The sequence below is a fragment of the Xiphophorus couchianus genome, chromosome 11 (assembly GCF_001444195.1).
Source record: "Xiphophorus couchianus chromosome 11, X_couchianus-1.0, whole genome shotgun sequence".
NCBI classification, from domain to species: domain Eukaryota; kingdom Metazoa; phylum Chordata; class Actinopteri; order Cyprinodontiformes; family Poeciliidae; genus Xiphophorus; species Xiphophorus couchianus.
In genome coordinates, this window is record NC_040238.1 from 2,225,454 (window position 1) to 2,246,346 (window position 20,893).

At 39.9% G+C, this 20,893-nt stretch overlaps 2 protein-coding genes and 1 non-coding gene across 5 annotated transcripts; all 3 read left to right on the forward strand.

Annotated features, from left to right (window-relative positions):
* Window positions 1–1,883: 1,883 nt before the first annotated feature.
* Window positions 1,884–12,125, forward strand: LOC114153562 (EH domain-binding protein 1-like). 3 transcript variants are annotated; one of them, XM_028032186.1, is made up of 16 exons: window positions 1,884–2,175; window positions 2,331–2,795; window positions 2,990–3,088; window positions 6,157–6,816; window positions 7,435–7,654; window positions 7,732–7,880; window positions 8,002–8,050; window positions 8,350–8,674; window positions 9,008–9,072; window positions 9,152–9,194; window positions 9,344–9,393; window positions 9,658–9,778; window positions 9,914–10,013; window positions 10,093–10,166; window positions 10,721–10,835; window positions 11,176–12,125. In XM_028032186.1, exons 1-16 carry the CDS (start codon window positions 2,027–2,029, stop codon window positions 11,264–11,266), a joined length of 2,775 nt encoding a protein of 924 aa, XP_027887987.1. In that variant the 5' UTR covers window positions 1,884–2,026; the 3' UTR covers window positions 11,267–12,125. The 3 variants fall into 3 exon arrangements, with proteins under 3 accessions (XP_027887987.1, XP_027887988.1, XP_027887989.1); XM_028032187.1 differs by lacking the exon at window positions 2,990–3,088; XM_028032188.1 differs by lacking the exons at window positions 2,990–3,088; window positions 6,157–6,816 and having other exon boundaries at window positions 1,887–2,175.
* Window positions 12,126–13,133: 1,008 nt separating this feature from the next.
* On the forward strand, window positions 13,134–13,205 carry trnae-cuc (transfer RNA glutamic acid (anticodon CUC)). The gene has a single exon. It is a non-coding gene; the product is annotated as a tRNA-Glu (tRNA).
* Window positions 13,206–14,039: 834 nt separating this feature from the next.
* On the forward strand, window positions 14,040–17,328 carry LOC114153209 (CAAX prenyl protease 2-like). Its single transcript, XM_028031601.1, has 6 exons — window positions 14,040–14,065; window positions 14,528–14,607; window positions 14,713–14,880; window positions 15,019–15,090; window positions 16,168–16,230; window positions 16,320–17,328. The coding sequence occupies exons 1-6, from the start codon at window positions 14,040–14,042 to the stop codon at window positions 16,538–16,540; spliced, it is 630 nt and encodes a 209-aa protein (XP_027887402.1). The 3' UTR covers window positions 16,541–17,328.
* Window positions 17,329–20,893: the final 3,565 nt, after the last annotated feature.

Below are 20,893 nucleotides of genomic sequence, written 5' to 3' on the forward strand. Positions count from 1 at the left end.
CTGGAGTCAGAAGCTGAAAAACAAAATCTGAAGAGAGGAGGAGGAGAAACAGCAAGAGAGAGAGAAAGATTCATGAAGAAGATGAAAGAGGAGGAGAAAATCAGACTCTTGAAAGAGGAAAAGACAAGGAAGATGGAGGAAAGACATTTGAAAGAGGCAAAAGAGAAGGAACAACAGAAAATAAGAGAGGATGAAGAGAGGAAGAAGAAGAAACAAGAAGCAAGAAGAGAGAAAAGGAGATATGAGGAGGAGGAAAGAAAGAAGCAGAAAGAGGAGAAGAGACTGAAAGAGGCAGAGAAGAAAAAGAAAAGAAGGAGGAGGAGAAGATGAGAAAAGAAGGCAGAAGAAGAAAAAAAGGGTCGGATGATGAGAGCAAGAGAAGAGAGGAAGAGGAGAGAAAAGAATGAAAGAAATGGAAGAGAGAAAAAACAGAGAGGAAGAGAGAAGAGTCAAAGAAGCAGAGGAGAAAAGAAAAAAAGAACAGGAAGAAAAAGAGAGACTTTTCAGAGAAGAGAGAGAGAGGATGGAGAGGAATAAGAAGAAGGAAGAGGAGAGAAAGGAGTAGTGAAGAGGAAGAGAGGAAGAAAGAGAGGCTTCTGATAGAGCAGAGAGAAAAGGAAAAGATGCAGAAGGAGGCAGAGAGAGAGAAAGAAGAGAGAAGAAGAGAACCAGAGAAAGCTGCAAGAGGAGCAAAGGAGGCTGGAAGCAGAGAAGAAAATGAAAGAGGAGAAAAGAAGAAAAAAAAGAAAAGGAACGAAAAGAGCAAAAGAAGCTTTTTCAGCAGAAGGGGAAATAGAGATGAGAAAGAAAAAGAGGAGGAGGAGAAGACGAGGAGCCCTCCGCTCAGCATTCTGGAGGAAAACAAGTCAGATGAGGACAAGGAGAAGATGAAAACCACTCTAAACTTGGTTTCAATAAATCCCAAACGGATGTCAAAGGTGAAACACAAACTCAACGGTTCCCTCCACTGGTGAAAAACGGCATTACAGCCAAACAGCTGCCTGAAAAAATGTCCCTTCAGTCAGAAGAAAGAAAGAAACTGAGTGAACCGAACTCTGCTTTGAAAGCGGTAAGTTTCAATAACGATGTGGAGCTGCCACCAACTGGTGTTTCTGCTTTGTGTGGGGTTCTGTGCTTATAATAAAACCTAATGATTTATTTGTAAAATTAATTATCTCGAAATTCAAAACTCTCACTATTTGTTACTGAGCTGACTTATTCCTTTTCATGACATTTCTTACATGTGGTGTTGTGCTTACTCTTGTGATGAACTCTGTGGTATGGGTTTGGAAAGACTGATTCCTTTAATTAACTAAAAAATAAGAATGAAGTTTTCTTGTCTCTTTCTCTCCAATCACCTGAACCATAAATGCAACATAAAGACGAGATTTTCAGAACAAAAGAAACTCACCAGTAAAAATTTAATAGTAGTAAAAAAAAAAAGTAAAATATTTAAGAATCATTCATCATTTGATACATAATATTGCTGAAGTTTAAGAAAATATTCTATTTTGCCCTGGTTTTCTATAACACCTCACAGCCTCTGTGTCACATTGTATTATACCACAGTGGAAAAAGAAAAGTTCCTAGAATCAAGAATAAAGGGGAAAAAAAGTATATTGTAAATAATTTAAAAAAAATAGCTTAACTTGTTAATGGGATCAACATTTGGTAACCAAATATGAAATATTTCCCCAATGAAAGAACGTTGTGTTCATTTCAATTCTTCAATCCTCCTTACAGCTTATTCAGTTCTTCCTCCTATTACCAAGCATCAAGTTCTGTTTTCAAATGTTCATGCATATCTGTGTGTTTGCTGTAATCTTTGTCATTTTCTGCTTGTTTCTCTTTTGTCTCTATTTTCTTATTTGGTTTCCTTCTTTTCCTTGCTTACTCCAGTCTGAAGCAACCCTCTGTAGTGGAATGCTCCCTGTCAAACTCTGATACCTCAGAAAAGAAAGAAACCGCCTCACTTCATTCACCATGTGATATTGAATCAGGCCCCCCAGAGGAGCTGAATAAAATAATGACATTAGAGGTCTTGACGCTGGCACTGCCTCCACAGAGGCTGTCTGACGCAGAGACTCCTCTATGGAAAGTGTTAGAAGGGGGAAGTTGCAAAGATACAACTGTACAAATCTCTGCTGAGGAGGGTGCAAAACCTTTGTGCAGAGGGTAAGAACTGACAAGGGAATTTCTTTGTGCTTGCTTCTCTGCTTTATTCTCCCAGCCATTCTTTTGTTTGTTAAGTGTGTGAAACTTTGGTTTATAAATACTGTAGTTTAAAGGAAATATGAATCAGTATTCACCTAGCTCTCTTTGTGTTGCAGTTCATCCTCTGGAGAATCTACCAAGTTGGAAACTTTGATGACACAGCAGAACCAAACAACAGCAGCAGAAGCTCCAGAGACACATTTAGAATCACCAAAACCAGTTCCAGAGGAGACTAAAGAGCCTGAGAGACCTTTTGTGCAACCAGTAGCCCCTTCTGAGCCTTCCCCAAAACCAATCAGAGAAAGGACAGATTTGTCGCCCCCAAAACCAAAACGACAGCTGCAGCAGGAGAATGACATCCAGCCACCAGACAAATCACAACTGGAAGGAGCAGTTAACGAGAAACCACCTAAAGTTGCTGATCAGGAGAGCCTTGTGATCAATGAAGAGTCGTTGTGCCATGAAGAGAACAAACTGTGGGCAGCTATGGAGGAGACCACAGCCGAGACGGAAGCACAAAGAGGGACGGGAAGTACTGAAAGTCCTGCAGTGAAGGAGGAGGAAGAGGTTGTAGTAGGGGGGTGAGTCAGTGATGGTTGCTAGCATTCAGATGCAAACCTGCACTTACTAACATCATTCCACTGTGCTGCCGCCTAACAACAGCAAGTAACTGAAGCTCTTCTTTCCATACTACCTGTGTGAATGGTATTCATAAGTGAAGAAATTTTATCTGCAAAGTAAAATAAGTGTGTATGTTTTTTTATGTGTGTGTTAGCACCCAGAAAGGTGCAGAGGATGATGTGTGTATTGCAGAAGAGCAGAAGGAGACATCTGCTGGCTTCATGTCAGCCATGTTTGGGGTGTTGCACCGAGGGTGAGTCTGCCTGCTGCTGCGGTCAGATTACCTGTTGAGGTGTGCTGCTGAATGCTGGTTTTTGCGGACTGAAATAACAAAAGTGACTGAATGTCATATTTGTGCAGAAATATGCCATATGCTTCCCTAAACCTACAAGAGATAATCTCAGTGCATCGCTTCATTGGTGCTAGTGATGGATTTTCATTGGTTTTGTTGTTAAATTAACTTATTCTGCTCAGAAAACGGCACTTAAATGACATCTAGTTGCAAAGAACTTGCATATTTAGTTATTTTCCTCTTGAATTGAAGCTTTTAACAGCATTTGGAAAGTATTTTGATTGTTCCTGGCTGTGCCAAAAGAGCAGTTCTCTCTAAAAAATAAACCCATGTTTCCTTTGGGCTCTTCGAGCAACATTTTTTGGAAGCACACCAAAACAAAGTCTGCTAAGGAAACTAATCAAGCATGATGTTTGGCTGGTTCTCTGTGATCGAGTTCAGCTGCGGTCATGTTGCTGGGTCATTTCAGGGTGAGCTGTGTCTCATGGTTTTCCTGTCTGTCATATTTTGATTCTTAGCTATGAGACAATGGCCTCCATGCTGCACACATCTGCATCAAATGGTGCCAGTCAGGAGCCTTCAGCAGATAAACCACAGGGACTTGCAAACACAGAAGAACAGTCATGTTTTCAAAAAGAAGATGCAGCAGTCCGGTGCACCGCAGAGTCAGATAAAGAGCCACCAAGCTCTGCTGGTGTGGACATTTTACCTCCTGCGGCTTTCTCTGACTCAGCAGAAAGTCAGATGATGGTTGAAGACGAGATTCCCAAGGCTGAATCAGCTCAGGGAGCAGAAAACATGATGCACGGACTGGGCCTGGTGGCAAGTCTGCGACTGGCAGCCAGCGAGCAAGAGAAACACAGAGAACTGGAGATGGAGAGACGAGAGAGAGAGGAAATGGAAAACCGTAGAAAGGCTGAAAGGGAGAAAGAAGAGGAGGAAGAAGCTGAAAGGCAAGAAAAAGAAAGACTTAAGAGAGAAGAGACAGACAGGAGTGAAAAGGAAAGATTAAAGAGACGTGAAGAAGAGAAGAAGAAAAAGGAGAGACTGAAAAGATTAGAGATGGAGGACAAAGAAAGGCTAAAGAGAGAAGAGGCAGAGAAGACAGAAATCGAAAGATTATACAAAGAAGAAGTAGAGAAGAAAGAAATGGAAAAACTAGAGAGAGAAAGGGCAGATAGAAAAGAAAGGGAAAGAAAAAGAAGAGAAGAGATGGAGAAGATAGAAAAGGAAAGACTACAAAGAGAAGAGCAAGAAAGACAAAGACTAGAAAGAGAAGAGGTGGAGAAGAAAGAAAAGGAAAGACTAGAGAGAGAAAGGGTGGAGAAAAAGAAGAGGGAGAGACTAAGGACAGAAGAGGCAGAGAGGAAAGAAATTGAAAGAATAAGGAGAGAAGAGATGGAGAAGATACAAAGTCAAATACTGGAGAGAGAAAAGTTAGAAAGGGAACGGATAAGGGAAGAGGCAGAGAAGAAAAACAGAAAAAAGTTGGAAAATGAAAGAATTAGAATTGAAAAAGGGAAGGAAGACAAGGAGACCATTTTTTTCGGGCAACAGAGGAAACTTGCTGATGAGACAAATGAGGAAATACATAAGGAAGAAAATGCAGAGATGGAAAAACTCATGAAGGGATGGGAGAATAGAGAGGTGAAAACTCCTGCTGGTATTTTATTTGTTCAGAACCAAGAAAAAGGAAACAAAAATTCGTCAAACACTTGGGCGCCTCTGAAGGAGGCAGAGCTGGATGATATCGCATATGACGAGAGACTACAAGGAAGCAACGAGAAGCACAAATCTGACCACAAACCAGCCAGCAAAGTCATCCCTGTTTCTGCAAGTACATATAGGGCGATTGATAATAAAACCAAAGACTCTGTGAGCACTGATGTAAAGGCACAGCACAGTTCCAGTCTGAGAGCAGTCAAGCAGGGTGCATCCAAACCTAAACACAATGCCATCCCAGTGTGGCTGCGAGAAGAGGAGGAGGAGGAAGTAGAGTATGAAAGGGGACAGGAAGATCTGGGCTCCGTCTGGCTGGCTGAGCTGTATATGGAAGGAGAAGCAGGTGGTAGTGAGGGGTGAGGGAGGGAGACATACTAACAGAAATGGGTGAGTAACTTGGCTATTGTCATAAAGATCTCCTTGTTGCCTGCTGTTGTTCAGAGAGAAGTCTGTTTGAAGCATTTGTGGATGTTTTCTCGTAACACAGTCCATCCAGAACATTTACTAACTTGTATTCTTTGGATACTGAGGATTTGGGTGTTCTCTGTTAGTTTGTCTTATGACAGAATGGTGTCTACGTGCGTTCTAAAGATGTAATCTTGATAAATAATTTATTATCATCTCATATACATCCATTATAAAACAAAATTTGTGCTTCTCTTGTATAGAGGATATCGTAGGGTTTGGAAGAGATCAGCACACATCACCAAAGCAGACTCCATGGTTAGCAATCCCTGTCCATTAGGCTACATGCTAATGATAACAGTCTGCAGCACAATCCAGTGTTGCGGGATGTTTATCCACCACAGCATCATGTAGAATATATGAATTTCACAGCACTACCACTACATTGTTGTCCAGACGTTAGGATGCTAGATTCCATCATCAAAACAGGCTAATAAAACAGGCTGATATATATTAATTACATATTTTTGTTATTGATGGTCGGTTTAAATGTTGTGAGGTGCATTTATTGTTTAAGCCTTGCATGGCTAAATAGGTGGATTAGCATGGTTTTAGTCACTGATGCTGCAGATTAGCAAAACGCTGGCATTTTTATAAGGATGTCGTTGGTCCACTAATGTTCTGGGAGCATTGAAGATCATTTTAAAATAACAACTTCTGGGTTAAATAGCAAAAGCTATTTGAAAGATTCTTAAGTTTTGTGCTTTTTCACTTGGGAGCATCAAAGTGACATCTCTTCTGCTGTTTGGATATGGCGAAGCATGCTATTAATGCTTGCTATGTTAGTCATACCTGGCACAGGCGGTAAATTTAGCTTTGAATTCTCCCTTTTTTATCTTTAGCCCAGGCCACCCGCCTCCCGCTGTGGCCCTGAAGCCTGCATCAGCCCCCTCCACTGAACAAGCTTCTAGAATTAGCTTTGATGTGAAACAACAAAATAAACCTCACAGTCAGCCTCCTGGCCAACATTTTATGTCTCACATGAAGGAAACAACAGAACAAATTTCAGACCAACAATCAGTGAAAGAAAGGAGTGATGGAGTACGTACTAAAACTGATTCTGATGTAAATGTAACAGAATTTGTTCAACTTTTGGTGGTATCTAAACCGCCCAGTGGCGTAAGCATCAGCAAGGTGAATGAGACAAAAATGCCTGTGAATTTACATGTGAGTCCTGAATTGAAGTCTGAAGATGACCAGAAGATGCCCAGGTCAGCCAACAATCTCTCCAAAGAGCAGCAGCTCCAAGAGGAGGAAAGACTTTTACTGGCTAAGATTCGACAGATGTCAGGCGACACATCTCCGGTCAGTGGGCCTCGAGCCATGAAAAGACTCATTCCCACTCCTGGTGATATTGACAGCGATGTTGTGGAGAAAATAGCCCCTTCAAACCCCCCCACTGACATCACTGCTCACAGTCAGCTCTCGATCACTTCCTGCTCCAATGATCTGAAGGAAATAAGACTAAATGACACGGAAGAGCCACTTGTAGAGGAAGAAGCGTAAGTCTGTAACCCTGCGCTGCTCTCTGAAATCATCTCTATATGGAGTTGATGATTAGAGAGACTTTTGTTGTCTTCCAGTGTATCTATTTGTAGCACATTGCAACAATTCACTTTAACTGTAGTCATGTCAGTACCACAGATTAATTGTTTTACTGTCCTAAAATTAAGGAAAGAAAATAGTAGACATTTTATTTTTGTCTTTTGACTTGTGAAAATAACTTGGTATATTCCTGTTTTTATGCTTTATTGTTTTGTGCAGATTGGTAACTTTTTTTGACTGAAAAACATTTTCTTTATGCAGTGTACTTAAAAAACATTTTTTTCACATTTTCATGTATTTGTTTATTTTTCATAGTGTATCTGGCTTTAGGCAACTGTAATGCCAAGTCAAAAAAATTCAGAATACTATATGAATGTTACCTCACGTTGTCTAAGACTCCCACCATTCTTCATTGTCTTCATCAGCTTGTTCAGCTTTTTCATCATGGCATAACTGCATGTTTTTGCTTGTATCTCTTGTATCTTCCTACAGTGGATGGATTCTCCTGTTTGTGGGGGGGTTCAGCTCTCTGTCCCATCTATTCATCATCTGTCTTCTGCCTTGTTGCCTTCTAGGTCAAAGCACAAAACAACAGATGTACCTGATGGTGGACCGGTGAAACAATCATTTCATTCCAAAGACACCTCCAGTACACATACCATCGTCTCCTCACTTCAGTGTGAGATCAAGAATTCTCGGCTTCCGACATTACCAGAGGAAGAAACCCCCGAACTCAGGACCAGTGATCCATTTGAAGTGGTCACAGAGGAGGTCAATGGGAAGGATGACACTGAGGTAATTGGAGACAGTCAAAGGAGATTTTATAATCCCATAACTAAAACTGAATTGTTTTTATTCTGCTTTTCCTCCAGGACCTTGTGAACTCTAGTCAGTCATTGCTCCAGTGGTGTCAGAGCATCACCAACAACTACGAGGGTGTAAAGGTCACAAACTTCAGCACGTCCTGGAGAAACGGCCTGGCCTTCTGTGCCATACTGCACCACTTTCATCCAGACAAAATGTAAAGCATTTCTACACTATCACTCTTGCTAAATATCTTCTTTGAATGCACAGTTCACGGTTTAAATGGCTTTCATCTGTCTTAAATAAATGTTATTGTGCTTCTGCTTTTTCCCCATCAGAGATTTTGAGTGCTTGGTTCCTCATGACATCAAGTTAAATAACAAGAAGGTGAGAATGGCGTGGATTGTTTGGTCCTCTGTGCAACCACTGCACTTAGTGTGTTAGTTTTTGAATCTGCTCTAAAGCAAAGGAAATTTAAAACTATGATTGAAATTGAACTGAAGATAAATACATCTGTCTGATTTTTACGTCTATAAGATGAATGTGCAATAAAATGCACATTAGTTCATAACATGACAAAATGTATAAAGTTCAAGACAAAATTTTACAATATGTGCAGAGCTTTTTTATTTTGATTATTGTTAATGACAGTTACGTTGCGCATTTTATCCATTATTTAATCTCAGGCATTCGACTGCTTTGAGGCGCTGGGGATCTCTCGTCTGCTGGAACCGTCCGACATGGTTCTGCTGTCCGTCCCGGACCGGCTCATCGTTATGACGTACCTCAGCCAAATCCGCTCACATTTCACCAACCAGGAGCTGAGCGTACTGCAGATCGAGCACAACAGCAGTCAGTCCAGTTACGGGCTCGCTCCTTCTGGTCCCGCTCCCACCAACGTTGACGCCGCCGCCTTCTGCATGGCCAGGCTGAACGAAGGTGTGAGTCTAGAGGAAGGAGGAAGCAGTGCCTTGGTGGTGCCACCACCCAGAATCAAAAGGACTATTAAAGGTAAATTTCTCATTTTGTCAAGCTTTTGCTTATTCTTTTTTGCTTGTTTAAGCCTCCTAACTTCAAAACAGGGATGGCTGGTGCCTTGTTTCTTTCTGTTTTTATCAGCTCCTTTAATTTTTACTGAGTAATTTGGAAATAAGCCTCTTGGTGTGTTTCCTATTGCATAAGATTTATTAGTTAATTTCTTATATCTTTCGAAACTGAAATCTAAACATGTGTAACTTGGAATCTCAAAAACTTTGTCAAAGTTTATGGAAAGGACTAAAAAGTATGAATGCCTGGTCTTGACGAGGAATCAGACATCTTATTGCTTTCATAATCTTTTTGTAGTGGAAGAAACAAGAATCCCAGTCCCACCCCCAAGATCGATTACCAAAGCTGCCAAATCTGAACAGGTTATACTTCTTGTCATCAAATGAAAACTCTTCAAACAATATTTGATGTTTATTAGTGTATTATATTTTGCATTTGCAGGATGAAGATGCTTCATCTCTTACTGAAAATGCTAATAACTCAGGTAGGTATTATCTGGACTGAGTCTTGCTAGCACCTAAAATACTGTGGGATAAAATATAGTGGGATATTTTTTTTCCACTTTTGACTGGATTATTTTTTTCTTTGCTGCTCAAGCTTTAATCTGCCTTCCGTGTTTTTCTGTGTTTGCAGAGCTGCAGAGTGCAGTTGACATCCAGCCTCCTAAACAAGAAGAAACTATGGTCAGTTTTGTGTTACAGCCCTATACACTATACACAATCACAATAAATCTCTCCACTGCAGATTAAATTCAGTTTGTTTTCTCCAGTGACTGACTTTCCTCTAATCTGTGACTGTCCTTTTCTTGTCTTCACTTTTCTTCCCCTTCTTCTCCTCTCCTCATGGCTGCTGGGCCATTTTCATTTTTATGTTTATTTGTATTTGTGTGTGTTTGCATGTTGTGTACATGCATGCAAATGTATGTGTGTGATGGGACTTGTGGTCAGCACCTGCAGGACACCAGTCAGTACGTCTTGAGCGAACTGGCGGCACTGGAGACAGAGCAGAAACACATCGACAGCAGAGCAGCAGTCGTGGAGAGACGATTGCGAAGCCTCATGGAAACAGGTTGGTTTATTTTATTTTTTAAATCTGTCCAAGAGAGGTGGGAGTGTTCAATGTTCTGTTTTTCACAATGCAGGGAAAGATTTTATTTTCCAGAACTCTTACATGAATATACAAATTGTTCTCTTCTGTTTGCAGGGAGTGATCGTGATGAAGAGGAGAGACTGATCCAGGAATGGTTCACTTTGGTCAACAAGAAGAACGCTCTGATACGCCGACAGGATAACCTGGAGCTATTGTAAGCGAACTGAAAATACACGTTTTATATCGTAAACAGTGATTTTATTCGATTTCTCTAATTTCTGACTGCTCTGCAGACAAGAGGAGCAGGATCTGGAGAGGAGATTCGAGCTTCTCACCAGAGAACTACGAGTTATGATGGCTATAGAAGGTCAGTGTTTGGTTTAAGTTTTATTATATCTGTGGATCTGTGTCTTAGTCATCGAAAACAGAGTTCAGGGTAAACAGAAGATTAAATACACGTGTGCACATTTAGAATACGTTATTCATAACTTATATTTGTAATTTTAACTAAATTTTGATTGGTGAACATTCTAAACTAATGTCTTGTGAAATTATTGGTGAAACGTAATCCACAGTGTTTTCAATCTCTGCTTTAAAAGTGTCTCATAACTCCTGTAGTCACCAACACTGCATTTACTAAAGTTTGTGTGACTTTCTACCTACTAACTATGATCTGCAGGGCAACTGAATAAATGTTTTAAATTAAAAATGTAAGAAAATGGTTCTTTAAGTTATTATTGTCAGAAATGCTGTGGGAGATGGTTCATATTTCAGTTTTTAACTTGCAGAAAGAAACTTCTTTGGCATATTAACTCAAAGAGAAAAGCATGTAAAAGTAATTGTCAGACTTAAACTTGTGTTACAAATATCTAAAACATTAATAAAGAAGTACCATTTGGCATTTTGCTGTATGTTTCACAGACTGGCAGAAGACAGCCACTCAGCAGCAGAGGGAGCAGCTGCTCCTCCAGGAGCTGGTGTCACTGGTTAACCAGCGGGATGAGATCATCAGAGACATTGACGACAAAGAGAAACGGTGAGTGGATGCTTTCAGTACGGCCAGAAAAAGTCAAACAAACATGCAGCGTTCTACACAATTATTGACCGCAGTTTAATTAAATAAGTTTACAAAAGGAATTGGCTTTTTTGGAGACTGATCCTAAGACTGTTTTGCTTTCTGTAGTTCTCTAAAAATGAACTTTGAAAAGTTTTTTTTTCTTTACATACTTATTTATTAAATAATCAATTTACTCGGAGGCCTTTTACACATTGTTACCCAGAGAGCTATTCCTTTTTTGTAGCTCAGTCCTCTCTATGGTTTTAACCCTGATTATTGAGAAATTGTTTGTCCTGAACTGATGTTTTTGTGTTTGCAGTGCTCAGGAGGAGGACGAGCGGCTGGAGCGAGGTTTGGAGATGAGGAGGAGGAAATTCAGCAATAAGGACAACAAATGTGTGTTACAGTGAAAAGGACAAGCACAAACTGCAGTTGTCATTGAATCCCAAAGTCTCAAAAAGTGTTTTCCTTGAATGTTAAGAAAAAAACGAAACTTCAAAGATATCTGTAGGATTTCATCTGCCTTTTCTCTCCTAGAAATGTTCTCTAAGTCTGAAGCTGGAAATTGTTGTCTGAATGTAAGGTGTGTTTTAGTAGTATTATGTTGGTTTCTTTAATTAGTTTTTTTTAATTTATTTAAGACGTGTGTCATTTTCTCATACATTTATTGCACTTCTGATGTTTTCCATGTGTTGTGTACATTTTTTGGACATTGCTCAGTATTCACACACCAGCTGGTCCTCTGCTTATTTTTATGTTGTGTGTCTCCTGTGCCTTAATAGAAACTTTTCGATTTGTAGGCCAAAATGCACCAGCCTTTACGAGAATTTATCTGCTCAGGATTTGAGTATGCAAAGAAATATGTTCTGTTGCAGGTGACACTTTTATCTTTTCTGATAGTTTCAAAAAATAAAAATGTAAGCATGTCAAAGCATTTCAGAATTAGTATATTTGTGATTATTTGAGCTGGACTCAATTCCACAAGGTTTTCAGTGCAGAATGGTTATTGACGCTCAAAGTGGTAACACATCTTAAAACGTTTCTTTTAATGTCGGACCCTGGTGATATAAGTCATCTGCAGCTTCTTTGGATGTTCCAATCTTCTTGACCGCGTAAGTTAAGTTTTGGTATTTCTGCATAGTTTGATGAATGCGTGCATGGTTTTTGATGTGTGCAGTTAAAATGGTACCTATCATTCAAATGTTGATTTCGATATTTATAACTGTTTTATTCATGAATGACAAATAAAATAAAGTTTAAGAAAAATGGCTAGAGATGTGTGAAGTCTTTTTTTGTGGGGGACAGCACAATACTTCAGATGTAAATGTATTACAAACTAAATCAATGTAAACAAAGCACAGATTGTAGAAATGGAGAATATGAATAAAATTGGCCTACAGGAAGTTCACATTACTGTAATATGTTCAACTTTGTGCAAACCATCTCATTTAGGGAAATATGAAGCATTAAAGGCATGCAATGGAATTATTTACTTACAAAAAGATATTAGTGTCTTAGAAAATGTTCCATTATTCAGGAATGAATCGACTTTAAAATCTGTCAGAATTTGAAAATTGCTCCTTCTATAAAACTTGGGCTTTAACGTTGATTTCTCCGATGTGTCCCACAAATCTTTGGAGAATTTTCTTGCCCGTCTTCTTTGCCTCATTGTTGGCTGATTAGGGGAAAATGACTCAGGGTAATGCATTGAGTTCCACTACCTCAGACATAATAACACTGTTTATTACTTCCTCATTGGAGCCGGCGTCATGTCAGTCATGCGTTGCTTTGCTTTACTACAGAAAATACTAAAGTAATACCTGTCAAGTCTCCCGTTTTGGCCGGGAAACTACCGTTTTCTACCTCATTTTCGCGCTGTAGTCCTGTTCTATTATTTTCCATAAATATCCCGTAAAACCACCACAATACATCAGACGGCGACATTTCCCTTGACTGGTATGATAATACATTGAAGGTCTTTGTAAATATTTAGTAAAGCATTGTGTATATTTAGGACAATAAGTTTAGTGACACTTAGTGAAGAAACTGTAAGAACAGGCTACCGTTACCACTGATGCCTGGGCGGGTTGTTGAGAGGCTCATGAGTGCTGGACTGGTTATTTAGCTTTTGGAGCTTTTTACACTTCATGTCCGAACTATTACTAGAGGAGCAGGTTTACTATGAAGTACGTACGTATGTCCACATACTAACTTCAAACTGACACGCATATGGGAGTATTTTGGATTTGTAGGACAGCGGTCTCAATTCGAGCAACTTCCCTGGTGGTCTAGTGGTTAGGATTCGGCGCTCTCACCGCCGCGGCCCGGGTTCGATTCCCGGTCAGGGAACAGTTTCTTTTTCGATACTTTATGAAAGATTACATGATACGGTGCGATTATGTTTTATCTATGTCTTTCTGTTGCGCTTTAGTTAATCAGCTTCTCTGCACTGGGATCTACTAATCTAATCTGACATAAAGGATCAAGCTTATAAATTCGAGCATGTTGACCCTGTGCTACTTTATTCATCCCTCTGCTGTGGAACCACTTGAAGCTCTGCAGTTTGCAGATCTCCTGTTCTGTCATGCAAGAGCTAGGACATAGCTGTATTAGGCTGGACCAGTACACAATCTGTTGGGTGAGTGTAATGAGTTGCCTTCTGCTGGCTTTTCTCTATGTGGGTAGCTTATATGTCTGCTGGAGTACCTTACCAAGGTATGCAACTCATCATCAGCTTTGCAGTCAGTGTTGTTCAAGTAGCCTGTTAATGAAAGTGTGTGTCTTAAAGGGACCATCCAAGAGTGATAAAGCGTCGCTCTGTCAGTGTAGCTCTGGTGTCTGCAGTGTCTCCTTCGTTTGTGAAGCTATGGATGCACTGGGCTGATATCACAGTGAGTACACTTTCCTCTACCTTTTGATATTCTGGGGTTTGAAAGCTCTACAGGCAATTGATTTTCATTGTGATTCCTACGTGCTTTGCTTTCCAGCTACTAATCATCACTACCCACAATACTCAGGTGATGAGATCTTCTGTTGAAATAACTTTGTTTAATAAATAAAGTGCATCCTGGGTCTCCAGGTTGAAGAGTCCTTGTGGGAGCTGATGGGAGTTCGTTTGAAAGGTTTCATTCCTGCATCTGTTCTGCCTTTGCTATTGATTACGGTAAGCCAATAAGGTATAACATGAACACTTTAAAGGAAAAAGTTTTGTAACAATTGTTTTTGTAATTATTTTATTCTTTCTGACTTAAATTCTAAAACTGAAACAAAATGAAATTACTTCTTAAACTGAAACTGAACTGAACTCTTTACCACACACAATCAAATAAGAGGAATGGAATTTTTATTTATTTATTTATTGCCTTCAAGTTGTCAAAAGTGTTTAAAAAGTCATTTTGAACGTGTTTTCCAGCATCTGCTCACACAGATTTCAAAGGGTTTGTTTTTTTAGATTTACTTTATGCTTTATTGAGGCAGATTAGACATTTTAGATGTTTTATTTAATTTAACTCTTTAACAGGTGACTGTAACTTTATATTTTTATTTGAGCTCCCTTCAGTGTTTAAACTACATACTAAAATGTGTGCCATTTTTTCCCCTCATACTTTTGATCTTGTTGTTATTTATTGCCTGTGCATGTTATAAACATCTATATTCACTCTGTTTAATAGTTTTTTTTATCTGGGGCCCCTGGTTCAGTCTGCTTTGGACAATCCTGACGGGTTCTCTGGGGAACTTCACTCTGCTCTGGGTATTTATAAGGTTCTGTTAGAGAAATCTGATGCAAAAAGTTTGACATGTGTGCCGCCTTTGCATTAAAGGTGATCACAATCTCCTGACTAATGTATTTTCCCAGATGTGCAGAGTTGGAGGATGTGCGTCCAAGACGCAGCGTGGCTCAGGAACCAGGTGGTGGCGCCAGTGATGGAGGAGCTGGTGTTCAGAGGGGCCATGCTGCCTATGTTGGTGCCTTGCACTGGAGCCACAGCTGTTATCTTCATTGCTCCTCTGTTCTTTGGTGTTGGTATGACAGGAAACTTTGGCGCCACAATGACATCATACTCTACTAAAGCACGACAAAATGCACCAGTTGACCTGCAGGAGTTTTGCTGCTCCTGTTTTAATGTTTGCAAACTTTATTTCAATTTTACTGTCGTTCTAGCCCATCTTCACCACATCATAGAGCAGCTTCAGCTGGGAAAGGACAATGTGAGAGCCATCTTTCTGGGGGCAGGTGAGCTTATTCTCAAATAAACTACATGTGGGAGGCGACTGATGTGTGTTTGATCATACTGTACATATAACAATAAATCAAATCCCAGTGAAAATCAATCTAAAATTATGAAGAATCTAAATGCTACCTATGCACTGTATATGAAAAATAAAGTAGTATTACACCTAAGAAAACATTTATAAATTACAGTCTGATAAACTATGTTATTGCACAATACCAACAGTTGCATAAATGAGAGGCAACAGAGATAGTAAAACAAACGATGATGTATTTTGGTGGAATTTTGTGTCACACTTGCACAAAGCAACTCGGCTACTATTTTTAAAGAGGAAGGAAAATGATTTACGGTTTTGATTTATTTTTCTTCTACACATGAAAATCTCAAAAGTGTGGTGTGTTCATATCCTTTACATTTACATATTCTATATACTTTCCAAATCTACGGTACCTCTCACACCTAGACTACTTTGCTTTTCTTTTGTTTCAGTAAAACAACTCAAACTCTTTAAAACTGGTTGAATACCGTCTGCAAACATACATTTTTAAATTCTACCTAGAATTCCTGATTGGATTTAGATGTGGACTTTAACTGAGCTATTCTAACACATGAAAATGATTTAATCTTAACCACACCACTGTTACCCTGGCTTTATGTTTTGGATTGTTGTGACAGAGCAACGCTTTATCACTCTTGGATTGTTTGAATTATCCAACTTCAAATCAGCTTATGCAGTTTTCCTGTCTCTGCTGAAGAAAATATCCCCACAGCATCATACTGCCACCACCATGTTTTACAGTGTGGGTGGTGCAATGTTAGTTTTCCACCAAAAATAGCTTTTTGTGACAAGGTTAAAAATATTGCAGTAAGGACATTGGAGAGATGGGGTTGAAATTGAATGCAAACACTACCTTCCAGTTTTTTACTAGAAGAAAAAGCTGAATTTTACTTTCACTTTGCAATAAGTATGACTGTGTGTTGTCTGCCATAACATTTTAAACAATGTTTTTGTGACAACAGTCAAAGAGTATGAATACTTTTACAGTTTGTTGATTATTCATTGTAGTTTTCCTTTACAGGGATTCAGTTTTTGTACACAACTGTGTTTGGTGTCTTTGCTGCTTTTATTTTCCTGAGAACTGGTGAGAGGCAAAAATACACATTCATCCTCTAAAAGCGCCATCTCGTGTACATACGGTAGTTTCACATCTTGTGGTCTGTTCTTCTAAAGGTCATATTGTGGGTCCAGTTTTGTGCCATTCATTCTGCAACAGCCAGGGTCTCCCTGACATTGGTTCTGCTCTGAGCAGCCCTCAGCGTTCAGCCGTGCTGATCTGCTATCTGACTGGAGTCCTGCTGTTTCTGGTGATGCTCTTCCCCTTCACAGACCCCTTCCTCTATGGAGCCAGACCTGTATGCAGCCTCGCCGCCTCTCAAGCGTTGGAATGTTGATTGAGAAAATGTCAAATACTCAAGAAAGTCATGAAAAATAAAATCTTGAGACAGATTTTAACTTTAGTATTATTTTTTTCAGTCATGACTGGGACTTTTCTGAAGTGTGTGCATGATTTTTGCGGGTGGACAAGGCAGGGGAAAGATCCCAGTGCTTCAGACATTTCCTGCATGGTTCAAAAATATTTCCTACTGTATGAAACTTAACACCAGCACAAAACTCCCTGGCTACAACAAAGTAGCAGAAGTGTACATGAGTGCAAGCATAGAAAACCAGATGAAATATGGTGGTGAAGAAGGAAAAAAAAGCAGGCAATAGAGGACATGATCACAAAGAAAGACGCGGAGGCAGGCAAAACATGCAGACATCGCTGCCAATAAATACACCAACCGAACCCAATTGGAGAGAGACAGCTATTTAAAATCATGTTTTTAAATCGGACAAGGCAATGAATGCCAGAGGAAGACTTAAACAGAGAAGAGTGGAAAATAAGTGGCTTCAGCCAGGAGCAATAAGAGCAACGCCAGCAGATGAGGAGACACAAAAAGAAAAGGTGGAGTGAGGGAGCGCAGGGATAAAAATTGTTCTTCCCTGGGGAAATTGAAAATTTGGAGTAGCAGAGCAGAGGAAAAGGGAAAGGTCATGCAGGGTATGTTGAAATGTCTGGGAGGTGAAAGGTTGTGTTGAAGCTCCAGATTTATGAGGTAGGTTTATAAGTAATAAAAACTTTGCGACGTAAAATTGGGCAAACATAATAAATTCACATGTATGTCTTTCCTGTTCTCCACACTGATTCCAGATGCGTTTTATTTCTTGTCTTTTTTTTTTTTTTTTACAGTTTGTAGCTGTAAACTCTGGTGCTCATTTTACAATATTCAATTTCACTTGACCTTCTTTTTAAAGTCTGAATGACAAATGAAAGAGGAAAACACCAGTGAAGTCAGAAATGTGAATGTACTCATTATCAACACAAATTTACTAATAATGTTTAACAGTTTGCTCAGTAGTTTGCTTCATGGTGCAGTTCAGTTCACAAAAACAAGTTTGGATTGTGGATTTTCTCAAATGCATCCTGTTAACATTGGGACTGCATCTTTTTCTTGACACAGCTGTTACTAAAACGTAAAGCTGCATGAAGGATGCATTCCCATTCACATGGTTCATTTACTGCTTGGAGCCAGATGTTCATAAGAGAAGTAAAAACAAAAATCTAGTTATGGTTACAGAGAATGCAGTGTTAGAAGCTCAGTGTTAGCTGATGAGATCATTCTTGGTATTGACAGAAAATGTTGACATTTTCTTGACAGACATCACATTACTGTCAAAAAAGCTGAAAATTGATCAATTTATCTCCAACTGTGGTCAAAAATGCTAAGTCACCGCAAGAAGATCAGACTAATGGCTTGTTTTTTTAGAAGCATTTGTCCTTTCTCTAAACTTAAAAGTAGTGTTGTTCCTTTCACCATTTCACCCCATTAAAAAAGCATTTTATAAGTTTTAATTTCACCTTCACCTAATCCCAATTTTTGTAGCTGACTGTTGCATTACATAATGTTTCAGGTGAGGAGTTAAACAAGATCAGAAAATAGGTTTGTTTTTTTTCACGACTAAAGACATACTGAGAACAAACTAATCTCAAAACGGTGTGCCCAGTTCTCAGTCTTCAATTTGAGCTTGGTTTCAGGCCCACAGAAGGCACGTAGGCTAAGAATGAACAAAGGCTAAACAGCTCGGTAATTATTTATTTATGTGTGTCTCATTTGAGGCCAGTTGTACTTGGATGTGTCTGGGATGTGTGGGTTCATGTTTACAGAATGAACTGTGCATGGGAGGTTCAACAGCTTCTAAAGAATGCGTTAATCTGACGTCTGCAAGGCTGCAAGCAAAACAAGGTGGTTACAAATATGGAACAGTTTCATGAACCCATGGGTCATAACCAAATCTAAAAACAAACCAGCAACAATAAGAGCTTACCTTTCTAACAAATGTTTTCGTTTTATATACTGCCCTGCTAAAGTATTTTCACCCCCTGAACTTTTCCAAATCACAAGCAAAACACTTTGATGCTTCAAATTGAGACTTTGAGCTTGCGTTAGATAGATAGATAGATAGATAGATAGATAGCATTTATTGTCATTGAACAGAATTCAACGAAATTTCCATTGCAGCTCCCGTGCAAAAGGTCAAATATATACAGTATAAATAAGCAAACACACAATAATAATAATAACAATATATACAACTAAATTAACTAAAGGCACTCAACCACACCAAAGAAGTAGCAGCAGGTCCAATTATGGCAAAGTACAGATGATGTGACAGTGCAAAGTGCAGAACAATATGGCTGTGTGGGGGTGGGGGATATGTATGTGTGACTGCGAGGTTATGATATGTGTGGGAGGGGGGGCGGCAGGGAGTAATGGCTCTGACGGCTGTGGGGAAGAAACTGTTTCTCAGTCTATTTGTTGTAGTCCGTATATTCCTGAACCGCTTGCCTGATGGCAGCGGCACAAACAGTCTGTGGCCCGGGTGGCTGGAATCCATCGCTATGGATCCAGCTCTCTTCTTGACCCGGTCTGTGTAAATGGAGTCCAGGTCTGGGAGGGGGCATCCCACAATGCCTTGTGCTGTTCTCACCACCCGTGTAAGTTGTTTCCTCTCCAATGCTGTGCAGCTACCATACCACACAGTCATGTTGAGGCAGAGGATGCTCTCGATCGTCGCCCTGTAAAAGTTCATGAGCAGCCGTGAGGAAAGTCCAGCCCGTCTCAGTTTCCTGAGGAAGAAGAGCCTTTGTTGTGCTTTCTTCACCAGGTGGGAGGTGTTTGTGTTCCAGGAGAAGTCAGAAGTGATGTGGAGGCCCAGGAACTTGATGTTGTCCACACGTTCCACCACTTCTCCATCTATGAGAAGGGGAGTGTGAGCCGTCCTCCTGGACCTTCTGTAATCCACAATGACCTCCTTGGTCTTCCCTGTGTTCAGCACCAAGTTGTTGGCTGAACACCACTGAGTGAGCTGCAGAATCTCCTCTCTGTAGTGGGTCTCGTTGTTGTCTGAAATGAGACCCACTACTGTTGTGTCGTCCGCGTACTTCACGACTGTGTTGGTGGGGTGGATGGCCACGCAGTCGTGTGTAAACAGGGTGAAGAGAGCTGGGCTGAGCACAGACCGAAATGTTTATTTTTTCTTCTTTTTTATCATATATTTTCAATTTGATGAGGGTCTGATTACACACTGATTATTGTGTAGCTGCAGCTTAAACCTCCAAGCCAATCTCAAATCCCACATTTTATGTTTAATGCTTTATCCGGTGTTAGCTTGATTGTGTATTTTCAGAATGGTGTTTTAATATGTTGTTCATAATGTAAGGTGTAAGTGTATAATTGTTTAGTGATTTTCTATAGCAAACCTCAGAGGCCCTCAGAGCAGCTGGATTTATTTTGAGGTTAATTGCACATTACCTCGACTGTGTGTAAAATTTGCTGAATTTTATTGAGCGATAAAGATACAAGATAAAGAAAACCCCATTACAAATGCATGCCACATTCTTTCACAATTCTAACTGAACATGTTTAAGAACCTTATGCCCTTTTTCCTTTCCCTCACAAAAATGCAATAATACATTTTCTAGTAACATAAAACCCAAATAAAATAAACTGAAATTTGATGCTTAATGAGTTTCACTGCTTTTGTACACTGTGGCTCTTCATACTCCAGGTTTAACTTTTCTGTTTCTCATTTTAAACTGAAAGTCAAGCAACTTATCTACAAGGTTGGAGAGTTCTTATTTCTGAGCTGATGTGAATACCAAGAGCAGCTCTGGTCACAAAATCACTTCTTTCCCCTCTGCTCCGTTCTGTGAAACGCTAGAAAGGGTTTGGTCCAGTGGGGATTAAGGCGGCTGTTCTCTTTATTTATTCAAAGTCAGGCGGCTGATCTCTCATTTTGCTCCCTCTCTCCCTCCTGCTTAATACATTTCAGCTCAGTCACACTTGAAGTCTTTTCATTCCAAGAAAGTATTCAGCTGCTGACTGCTTGAATCTTTCTAGGGGGACAACACTGCTGCACTGGATCAAGCTTGTCAGCACTTTTCCAAGATGCAACAGCCTTACCTGTTTGCTTCCTCTATGATTTTCTCAGATAATTATACAGAGGTAAAACCTAGCAGCCTCTGCCTCAGTGGCCACCCTCTGAGCTGGTGTGGTGGCCTCTGCCTCCCAGTTGGACGGGTGAAGGAACTAATGGGGGAGGAAAAGAAGACCCTGTTATTAGACTTCCCTGCACATAACAAGTCTGCAGAAGATTTTAGCATTGCGTTTAGGGAGTAATTTGCATTCTTTTGCCGATGCAAA

Bases quoted from the DNA above. Each gene is read 5' to 3' on its own strand.
- LOC114153562 (XM_028032186.1), top strand. From the start codon at position 2,027: ATGACATTAGAGGTCTTGACGCTGGCACTGCCTCCACAGAGGCTGTCT. The intron at 6,817-7,434 runs GTAAGTCTGTAA...GTTGCCTTCTAG, and splicing joins CCACTTGTAGAGGAAGAAGC to GTCAAAGCACAAAACAACAG. The intron at 7,655-7,731 runs GTAATTGGAGAC...CTTTTCCTCCAG, and splicing joins ATGGGAAGGATGACACTGAG to GACCTTGTGAACTCTAGTCA.
- LOC114153209 (XM_028031601.1), top strand. From the start codon at position 14,040: ATGAACACTTTAAAGGAAAAAGTTTT. The intron at 14,608-14,712 runs GTATTTATAAGG...GTATTTTCCCAG, and splicing joins GGAACTTCACTCTGCTCTGG to ATGTGCAGAGTTGGAGGATG. The intron at 16,231-16,319 runs GTGAGAGGCAAA...GTTCTTCTAAAG, and splicing joins TTTTATTTTCCTGAGAACTG to GTCATATTGTGGGTCCAGTT.